The following is an 11,103-nucleotide window of genomic DNA, read 5'->3' as shown; positions in this document are numbered from 1 at the left end:
GAGTGGGGCAGAGCGATCCGACAGGGTGCGAGTATGCTCTACTCGGGTAGGCCTCTCGGGTTCATTGTCTGCTCTCGGGCTTCTCCTATCCCGAGTTGCTCCCTGCTCGGCCTTTGCTGCGTCGGGTCGGTTGGGGGAGTTGCGAGTTGCACAATCTATGGCATGAGCGGGACGATCATCTGCATCATTCTTGCAAAGGCCTGTACTTGCTTGGCCAGGCCAAGGAATGCCTCGGGCGAAATGACTAAGGGTCCTATGATGTGTCCGAGGGGAGAAAACCCCGGATTGTTAAACAAGCACCAGTAGCGATCTGGCGTCGAGGCGAGGATTCCCCTGTCTTTGAGGACGGGGAGGGGCCGATCTCCAAGTCCGATAAAGGGGTGACCGACTGGTGGTTCTCCCTCGGGGAGAGCTCCTGCGGGATACTCCTGCGACATGACTCTCATTCTAGTGTCAAAAATGTTAATGAACTGATGCGCCGTGGCTGATGAGTCAGCACAGCTTGACCCACGAGTCGATGTTGAGAGTCTTTGGTCGGCTGAGCTGGTTGCCGAGGTCGGTCACACCCTTAGGACGGGGTGCTGGCGCCAAAATATTGATTGGCGTCTCTCAGTCAGGATGCTGGTTGGCGGCTCTCCGTCGGGATGGTCGTGGCTCGGGGGGTGGCCGCTCTCTTACACAAAGGCCCTCGTCGGGTGGTTGCCGACTTTGGCCCCTCAACGAGTAAGTCAATATCTGGTTGGTTTGTTTTTTTTTTTTCTCTACTTGGGCCGGATGCCAACCAATGGTTTTTATGCTACTGTATGAGGGTTAGTCGTATGCGGGTTTGGCGTGGCGACCGATCCACGATGGGCAAGATGGTACCTTTGTACGGTCGCGCGTCCCGAGATGCACGGAACAACACCATACGACGTCGTCCCGAGCTTTCCGAGACGGGACGTACCAAGGAATGCCTTGGTATAGATTTTGACTTGGCGCGTAGGAGTGCTCCTCTTGACCCAACAGTGACGTGGTGTGACGTTGATTGTGATGTGATCCAGACTAAAAATATACCTTATCAGAACTTATTTCCTTCCTTTTCAGACGCCACAATACTTAAAAAAAAAAAAAGGAACTATGTCGGATCAATTTGGCCGCATCGAATTTACAATTAAAATTGATCATATCATTTAAAAATTAAGATTATACTGTGCATCAAATGAAACTATTTATTTGGGTCAATGGATATCACGTGCCACAGTGGTGGTCACGTGTCTGCGGTCGATCAAATCTCGACAGGTTCTACTCAGAATTGGATCAGACTTTGGATTCGGGTCAATTTGACTGAGCGACGACCCAATTCGGTTCCTACACATAGTATGACACCCACCGCGACTGCCTCGTGTAGCCCCCTCCACCCCTTCCCAAAATCTATTCGCTGTGCCGTCTGCTCCGTGAGGCGGTTCTCGATCAATCGGCCGCTGCCTTCGCAGGATTCCTCTGGATGGCAGGTGGCCGGGGTACGGCGGCGGAGGATGACGAGAACGTCGACCACTACGCCGTCCTTGGACTCCCCTCCGGCGAGGAGGGCGCGAAGTTAACCCTAAAGGAGATCGAGAAGGCCTACCGGAACCAGTCCAGAATCCGCCACCCGGACAAGCGGCCGAATGATCCCAACGCCACCTCGGACTTCCAACAGCTCAAGACCTCGTTCGAGGTCCTCAAGGACGAGGCCTCCCGCTGCGTCTTCGACGCTCGCCTCCGCGCCCGTCGCGAGCGTCTCGTCCGCGATTCCTTTCTCGATGCCAAGCGGAGAAAGCTCGCCACCGACTTGGAGGAGCGCGAGCGGGCAGCGGAGGTGGCCGAAGCAGCGGATCCCGTCAAGCAGGCCGAGCGTCGGGAGAAGGATGTGGCGGCTCGGTTGCAGGAGGAACTCGCCGAGTTTCAGGCGAGGAAGGCCAAGAAACCTGCCGCTGCCCCCACTTCTACTTCCAAAGTAATATTTGACATTGCTGGTTTTCCTATCGATTGCATGGTTTGACATCAATATGCATTCAATTTAGAATTGCTTCGATTGTGTAGGACAAGTATATAACACTAGGCATTCTTGATTTACATGTTTATTTTTTTTAGGTATCCTTGCTTTGAGGATGATTTGAATATTCTTTAGATGCCGATAATTGTCCGTTGGAGGAAATTAGTATTTTTTCAGCTCTGGTCGTAAGTCAGGTCTTAGATATATGATAGTAGTCATCTTCTCAAAGAACTTAGTGCTTTGGTACAGTTACAGATTAGAGTACATCGTGTAGTGAATTTGACTTTTTGTTCCTCATCATCTACCATTTTTTGAGTTGTAAGACGAAAATTTATGGATTGAAATTGTGAAATTGTCTAAATTATTTATTTCTGTATGTTGAATCGCAGAAAGCTAGTTTTTATGCATAAAATTATCGTGCTTATGACTTCTTTTGCATATGATTCGTTAGTCATCTGAGCAAGTAAAGAAAGAGGAAAATGGGGGAGTTGCATTGGATAAGGAAAGAATGCTGAAGGTCTCTTGGGAGAGGAACTCGGGGGATTATACTGCCGTCAAGCTCCGGGAGCTGTTTGAGAAGTTTGGAGGGGTTGAAGATGTTGTGATTAGGTCAAAGGCATCAAAAAAGAGAGGTTCTGCCATTGTTGTCATGTCTTCTAAAGAGGCTGCGGTGAGTTTTTTTTCGTATCCAGACTTGCTTGAAAATTGCATTACAATCTTTCTCTTAATGATATTATTAAGAAAAGTAATGAAGCAGATAAGATAATTACCAAAAAAATGACTATGGTGATGTTGATATACAGTATTCTACATAAGGGATCAGATAATTTTAGGTTTAATACCCTTCTAGTTATCTTAAAGTGATGTATTCAATTCCTTACAACTGTATAAATTTTTTTGCCTTGAGACTTCTATTCCAAATGTTGAAGACAATTAAAATATTTGCATCAGTATGTATTTGTAGGTGCAATCCCACAGTATGTAGAGTCCTGATGATGCACTTTACAATAGCTACTATTCTTGTTGGTCTGCAAAATGTTGTAATTAAGTGGGTTGACAAGTGACAATCTTTTTTTTTTCTCAGTACTCCTTTTGATCTACCTAAATATGTAGATTCTGTTTGATGTCGTCTCGTTCCTTTTGATGGGTCATGACAACAGATGGAGGATGAGGGTCTCACATCAAATTTTATGTCACTCATGCATTTTTTTTTTCATTTTCATCACTATTAAAGTTCCACGTTCTACGTTTCATCTCCTTGGCTGTTCTATATCATTAGATTGTCCAAAGTTAACATTGTCATTGTAGTATGCCAATTTGTTCTTGTATTATGCCATGATGTTATGCTAATTGTTTTTTGTATTATTATAGGTGGCTGCTACACACAGTATGTGTGGCAGTCTTTCAAATCCTTTACTTGTTCTTCCAGTTCAAGCTGTTGCTTCTGATATATCAAGTTCTTTTCCCACAAAATCTGCTGAACCCGTTAACCCAAAACTCAGCAATATTATTGGTGCTGGTTTTCAAGACTATGAGGCTTCTATCATGAAGAAACTTCAAAAGGTATAACAAATTACATTGTGCAATTGTATCCTCTGTATTTTGTGTTTGATGTTATACATGATATTGTAGCTTTTTTTCCTTGATACCTAAGGATTTTGCTTTTGTTGGTACCATTTGTTTGGCCAATGTTGATTCACATGATACAAAGTTTCTCAGCGAAAACAGAAAAGTGTAACCCAAACAGAGAAAATCAAATGGGCCATATAGTGAAACATGTATGGTTGGCTACATTTAGTTATCTTGATAAATAAACCAGATTATTATGTCCTCTTTATGACCATTTGTTTGCAGCTATAAATGTACTTTTATTAATTTTCAAAGTCTCATTGGTTCAACAATTTTGGTTCAACTTCCGGTGGTTTTGCCTGATGTGAGTGTTCATTCAAAAAGATGTTCAAAATCTTTTCTGGAGGTTTCATCCCAAAACTATTGATCTGGATCAGTACCAAAACTTGGAGAGATCTTCACATTGTGACTGGTTGATCCCAATCTGTTTTGCTAATATGGATCAGCATCTGTAGAAACTCAAACCTTGTTTCAGGTAAATGTTAGATTGAGTACAGAGTAGAAGTTGTTCCAATGGTGAATTGCTTTGTTTTAATAGCCCTTTGGAGAAATAAGCAGTACAGGGAAGGGCAGAATGGGGAGCATGTTTTGCATTATAGTCTTAACTCCAACATGTTATGATTGATCCCTATTTGTGACATCCATTGGTTTGGCTGTTTGTTGGCTGTATAAGTGGATATTAGTGGTAATGGACAGAATCAATCAAAAACAACCTGAGTTTGCTGATTTTAGCCAATATTAGTTGATCTGTCAGTCTTAGAAGAAAGTAGAGAGTATAGAAGATGGCGAAGTAGAAGAAAGAAAAGCCGAAATAGAGGAAAGACACATATTTGAGTATGACTATGTAATAGAAGATATCATTATTATTTTCTTTTTATTGCAACCACAATATTTGTTATCTATCATCATTATTGCAATTTCTTTCGTCTACCATCTATATAGAGAGAAAAGAGCAGGTTAGATAATAGTTCTTAATTTGTTAAGGAAAAAGGAATGCTATCTCAATGAAGGTTTTATAAGATTTGAAATTAATTTAAAATCTTATTCTTTATTTTATTTTGTATTATCTTACACTTTGTGTGCATGGTAATTAGAGAATTAGTGTCATGGTGAGACCTATTGTTGTCTTTAAAACCACAAGTTGATAAATTTTGAATCTGTCGTATATTATATATGATAATTTTTTACTATAATAATATTTTTATTCTATATGACTATTATATCTTTTCTAACAAACATATAATAGTTATATTTAGTTTTATCATAAAATATATATTTTTTAATTTTTATTTTACGTTTTTTAGTGGTTTGCTATTTGTATTTATTATATTTTTTAATTTTAGATATTGTCAGACATGCTTTATCTTATTAGATTATTGTAATGATATCGGTCTTTGAAATAATTGTTTGTCTTAATTATTGTGTCTTTTTTCTTAATTTCCTGGGGCATGATGACTATTGCACTTTAGCTTTTAATTAGCATGTCACATAAAGATTTGAGGCCATATTGGCTGCTTTTACAAATGGTTGAGGCATTGGACATGGCTTGACGAAACTGTTAAGTGAGGGAAAGGCTGCATTTACAATTTGCTGGAGATGGGTCTTGTGGCAAGCATCTGCTACCTAGCAAATAAAACAAAAAGATCTAAAAATCCAAAATGTTGTGATTAAATTGTATGGTATATGCCTCATGGACTTGTTCCAAGTCAGGTCCCAGATCATGTTTATCGCCCAATAGGTTCAATCTACAACATCTCCTAAACCAACCAGAATTTAGTTTGGTTTAATTTCTACCATCTCCATCGTCTGTGGTGTGGATCAAGCCATTAATTTTAGCTCCATTTTAAAATTGCCTGTGAGAATGATGTATTTAGTTTAAGCAAGTTTCCCTCTCAGGTCCAAATGTTCAGAATGTGATCAGACTTGTTATTTAGTAGCAAGTGGTAAATGACTTTTCATTCAATTGTTAGAGAACAGAAAATGATATGAAGTTGCATATTTAGAGTAGTTTGAAATCCTGTCACATCAGTTACTTGTAGTATGGGTTTGTCTTTGAATATCCATTTAATGCAACATTTTCTTCTTTGTTTTACTAACAAACTGATTGTGGTGTACAGGCAAATGATCTGAAGAAGAACACTCAATAGCATGGAAGAATCTTGGTTTTGGAGGATATCAAATTATTTGTAGATGGATTAGTTTCAAGCCTTTCTGCCTTTGAGCATTGACTTTAGACTCAAATTTTCTTTTATCAGTTAAAATTCTCATGTAATATGTAGGATAAATTGTACCCTTGGAAATGTTGGTAATCACTGATACTCATTAAAAGGGGGGGAAAGACATTCTCCCTTGCATTTGAGGAGCCTTATGGTAGCTCATAGAAGGCACTGATTTTTTTCTTCATTGTCACTTCACCCCGTTTGTGGTGGTTTAACCAGCGTTTGACTTAAACTGGACCAACTCAGCAGGATACAATGCGACCAAATCATCATCAGCAGACCTCTAAATACTTGTCAAAAGTTTTCCTGACTAATATGTTCCTTGAACAAGTGAAACTTGTGTTATTGTTATCAAAATTATGATAGCCTGCTAGTTCTTATGTTTTCTGTCCTCCCTTTACAGATCTGATACATGAAGAGAGCAAAGATTCTTGGTCTACAATGCATTGTTGCAAAGCCATTGAAGTGCCCCTCATTGAAGGCCGTGGTTTGTCTCTTATAATAATATTAGACTTCTTTTGATAATTGCTATCTGTAGAATTGACATGTTATATGTAGATTGTCTGTAGAACTATAAGACATTCAATACCAGTTGAAGATTAGACTTCATGTAGAAATTTTATCTATATTGCTTCCTACATGTATTTCATTATCAACCAATTCTTAATGTCAGGTTGGCGAAGGAGTTCACTTTTAGAGGCGTAGATGGCTGTATTAGTATCTGATTCATTCTCCTTATTTCAAGTCTCTACAGGTTTGCAGGTTATCAAACAGCAATGGTGATCAGCATCAGGTTCATCTCTCCTAACAATTTTTTCTCCATTTCAGATCGAGTGTTACATAGTGCCATTTTTCTTTTATTTTAAGGTTGCACACCATGATTGCCATCAACAATGGTGGGTGACACCCAGCTAGTGTGTGGAATCAAAGTGGGTGGACACTACACCACAGGAATACGCATATGAAAAGGAGAGATTCCGCACCCAGTTTGGACCAGGTGGCAATGGCAGACCGTTGGCCGAGTTATTGGATGGACCCCATGATGACAACGAACTTCGATCAGCATCAGAAAGCAATGTCAGATTAAGAAGACATGAAGTAGAATAGCAGAAGCCATGTAAAGGATCACAACGTTAGATTCTTGGATATAATATGCGTTGCAATTAACGGAGCATAGAGGAAGGCGAGGAAGAGTCCCACAACATCATGGAGCTGGAGATGACTAGTGCAAAGAAGAAGCCTTCGGTCTCTGTGAAGAAGACATCAGCGCCACCCCCTCGGCCACTGTCGTCGCCTATGAAACCGATCAAGGTGAGGAGCTTCACGAGGGAGGAGATCGACCGGTACTGGAGGACGAGAAGAATGGTCGAAGAGGACCACCTCCTCTTCGCCGAGAAGGCGGCGGCCCGGATCAGTGCCAAGGCTCTCGAGGTAAGTCCTTCATGCTTCTTTAGAAGCCATGCTTAAGTCTCTGCTTTTCTTACGTTGTCGAGGACTGACTGCACGAGGAACCTTGATACTTACATGAAAAGTTTGTGCTGAGCAGGGGGGCGACCACCAACAATTCGAGGAACTGCTGAAGGAGATGTTAGACCAGCAGCGAAAACGAGGAGCTACGGATAGGAATCAAGGACTGGTAGGGGCTTGAAACTACTACTTTCCGTAGCAAAATAAGACAAAACACTACCAAATAATAAAAATAATAATTTAGGGACGACGATTTGTGCTTTATGTTAACTAAAGAACTGATATGGAAGAGACGCATCCACCATGGGAAGGTTGGGAATGTGCCTCGTTTAAGTTGAATACTTGATGATACATAGGGTGGTCATGGTCCACTGTCCACTATTTGCTCATTTTCTAGTGATGTAGTATCCAATGGAATATTTAGTGCTTGGATTCCAACTCGCCTGGCATTATCCTTTGAAGAGTTGCCTTCTTCCACTTTACGGAGCTAAAGAGGAACCTTGGAATCGGAAGGTCTTTGGATAATTTTCTTTATCTTACACCGAGAAACCTTTCTTTTATATGGTTTATGCACCTTCTTGTTCTGATTCGGTTGACTGCAGGTGGACCAAGAGCAAGTATGCCTATCTGAACCAGCCGGCCATCAGATCCATGGGGGATAATGCAGCGGCCGAACGATCCAACGCCACCACGTATCTCCCACAGAAGCCCTGCTGTTACTCCCCTCCTGCCATGTAGCACTTCTCTGTCACATCATTTGGAGTTCATCAGACGCTCGAGGTCAGAACGCCGGTGGCAAACAAATGTGGTGGGATTTTATGTACATAAATAAATATTTGGGAACTGATGTGGCGGTGTGCAGCCTCACCATTTGGGGTTGTGCTTAATGACTTTACCTATACGACCTTATAAATCTCAACTCAATCCAAAATGATAAAGAATCCACGGATCACAAACTCTCATAATTTTCTTACGTCGTCGTTGACGATCAAACGATGTCAAGAATTAATTTTTAATATAAGTACACGTGAGGTTTGATCGAAAGTCTCGATAACGAGCTACTTTACAGAGTAATGCTGTAATGTTTCTTCAGTATCATCTACAAAACAGTTTCTTTATAAGGACATTTAGTCACGTCTAAAATACCACGGTCTCAATTTAAAGATTGATCTTCCTGTTATAAAAAACTACTTGGGTATATTCTTAGCAAACTCCCTCAGGTTGAATACGTCCTTTAATTTCAGTATTTCAAACAAATCGAATCCTCAATTTCTGTGTTTCAAGCGTATCGAATCTTTGTTAATTTAAAGATCATAGGATATTATCAACAATATAGTTTTGACTATTATTAATTTAAAATAAGTTTTGATAGGGAGTACATTGTTACTTAATCATCATTCGACACATAACTATCATGTGATGTCTAGAGTGACGAGGAAAGATGAAGGGTACCTTCTGTCGAGAAATCTGCTGGTCGGCATCTCATGCACAGTGAAAAATAAAAACAAAACCATATTTCCCAAAGTTAAGTACTAAGTCGTCGTGCGTGCGCGAGAAAACTACAAAATCGAAAAATCGCACATATCATATTAGAACTGTTACATAAGGAGATTGTATATTCCCGAAATTTTCAGATTCGATGAAATGGATGAAAGAGCACTCGTATACTCCTCTCACAACGGACACGACAACAATGCTCCTCATATCACTGCAGGATCTCCCTCTCCACACACACACACACTAAGGCTACGGGAGCCAAGGAGGAGAGGAGGTTGAGGAGAATAGGAGGGGCAACTACCAATAGCTCTAACCTACGAATCATAAAGTTTCTCCTGTTTATAAAGATGCAAGTAGCTTAAACAATGGATTCTATCCTCATTGGATCTCTATCTAATTATCCAGTTGGATCTCATCGAATTATCTAATTAGATCTCATCCAATTATCCAATTGGATCTTATCTCCACTATATGTGTGTGACCCTCTAGGTCCGATACCGAGCTGGCTGTGAGTCGATCCTGTGAGAACTCTTTCTAATATAGTGAATTATTATCTCCATAATAATTCACTTGACTCATCGACTATGGTTGTACTAGGCTACTACGCCATAATCCCCAAACGGTATAGGGGATCTAATCCATTGGATCAATCTGTCCATAGTTATCATGTGTCTATTGTCCCTCATCTATCTAATATTCCAGAGACCATATATTAGACATAATAACATTAGGCTCATATGAAATCTTATCAGAGTCTCACTCTAATCGGATTCTCCTAAAGAACTCCCCTCTTAATCCGACGACCCTAGCTAGGGATTTTATTTTAGCGAACACACACGAGATATTTCTCTTATGATATCGAGAGTGGATGAACCTCTGTTGACAAATAATTACCTTTATAAGGTTGGATGTTATTCCCGAGAACCGGTTATATCATATCTGGAACTTTCAAACATGTAAGTTTAGTGTCAAAGAATGGAGTACTAAAAAAAGACATCTTTGGTGTCTCAAGTCTGAGGACCAGACACACAACTGAGACTATGAAATCACTATATGTCGTCAGGTATCATTAATCATTCAGCGTTCCACAATCAAATCAATCAGTGAACTCATTCTCCAGTGAGCACCTACACTGTATCTCTAGCATCCCCACCCGAGTGACTATGAGATCAGTCGTCTCTATCATATGGACGAGTATACAACACACCACGATATCCTTCTTGAGTAACCTATAATCGGGATGATTTAAGATCTGTGTTTAAAGGTGAATCGGTCTCATTATCGTAATCTCATCACGATCCAATTCTTATTGCACAGATCCAAGGATATTACAATATACATACAGGTAATATATGATAAAATGCCAATAATAATAAGCAAAGAGATCGTCATAGCATGTCATAGGTGCTATTACTCACGTGATTGGTTTGTTAGACACATATAACTAACACTTTATACTTGTTTGGCCATGTGGACAAAGGTTCAAGGTAGACGATTACGGGCTGCGCCCTCCCTCCCATGTCGCCCATGTGGACAAGAGGTCAAGAGGAAGTTGTTGAAGGCAGTTAGAGGATGTCTCCCCGTAAAATATTTCATATAATATTTTATCTATTTACAATTAGGTATAAAAGCTTGTTTTTAACACAAAGAAGGGGGTTGGACCGTTTTTTACCACTCACATTTGTACTCTCAAACTTCGGGTTACTAACTTAGGCGTCAAAAGGATTGGATAGGAAAATATATCTCAGCCTCGGTTTTTGTATGTGTGGCACATCGAGAGCTCAAATTTTCCACCTCGGAGACACCTCGAGCAACCCTATGCATATAGGTCCGGACTACATCGGGTTGACTAGGATGTCATCGACTTTTTCTTCTAACATTTTTGGCACTAGAAGGAGGACTCGATGTCCTAGGAACACTTGTCCGCTGACCCTCTCAATGAACGCTTGAGCGGGGAGGCTCTGCTCCCAACCTATAGTACTTTCACTAAGGGGTAGCAACCACTCTTTCCGCACATAGATGCATCCGCCTCAGCTCAAACGTTGATACGATATTGATGTCCATTTAATGGCCCAAGTATCCCACTCTGGTAACCCCAAGCCACCTTCTCGTCCCCGTCGAGGAGTTCTTGAATCTCATCTGGCAAGTGAAGATGCTAATGGGGATGATATAGACCATCATTTTACTTTTGCCCTAGTTAGTGTAGGAAAATCTAGGGGCGACATCACATGCACAATGAAAGAATATAAAACAAAAATCTAGATTTCCCAAAAAGAT

At 40.6% G+C, this 11,103-nt stretch overlaps 1 protein-coding gene and 1 non-coding gene across 2 annotated transcripts; both read left to right on the top strand.

Annotated features, from left to right (window-relative positions):
- Positions 1–1,378: 1,378 nt before the first annotated feature.
- LOC103994431 (uncharacterized) lies at positions 1,379–6,002 on the top strand. Its single transcript, XM_009414759.3, has 4 exons — positions 1,379–1,975; positions 2,466–2,684; positions 3,386–3,577; positions 5,761–6,002. Exons 1-4 carry the CDS (start codon positions 1,484–1,486, stop codon positions 5,788–5,790), a joined length of 933 nt encoding a protein of 310 aa, XP_009413034.2. The 5' UTR covers positions 1,379–1,483; the 3' UTR covers positions 5,791–6,002.
- A 144-nt stretch (positions 6,003–6,146) lies between these two features.
- Positions 6,147–8,230, top strand: LOC103994527 (uncharacterized). Its single transcript, XR_010489330.1, has 4 exons — positions 6,147–6,349; positions 6,536–7,293; positions 7,409–7,498; positions 7,932–8,230. It is a non-coding gene; the product is annotated as an uncharacterized LOC103994527 (transcript).
- The last annotated feature ends 2,873 nt before the right edge of the window (positions 8,231–11,103 follow it).

This window comes from Musa acuminata, chromosome BXJ2-8 (assembly GCF_036884655.1).
Source record: "Musa acuminata AAA Group cultivar baxijiao chromosome BXJ2-8, Cavendish_Baxijiao_AAA, whole genome shotgun sequence".
Lineage (NCBI taxonomy): Eukaryota > Viridiplantae > Streptophyta > Magnoliopsida > Zingiberales > Musaceae > Musa > Musa acuminata.
Note: the sequence above shows the minus strand (reverse complement) of the source record. Positions and strands in the feature narration are given on the sequence as shown.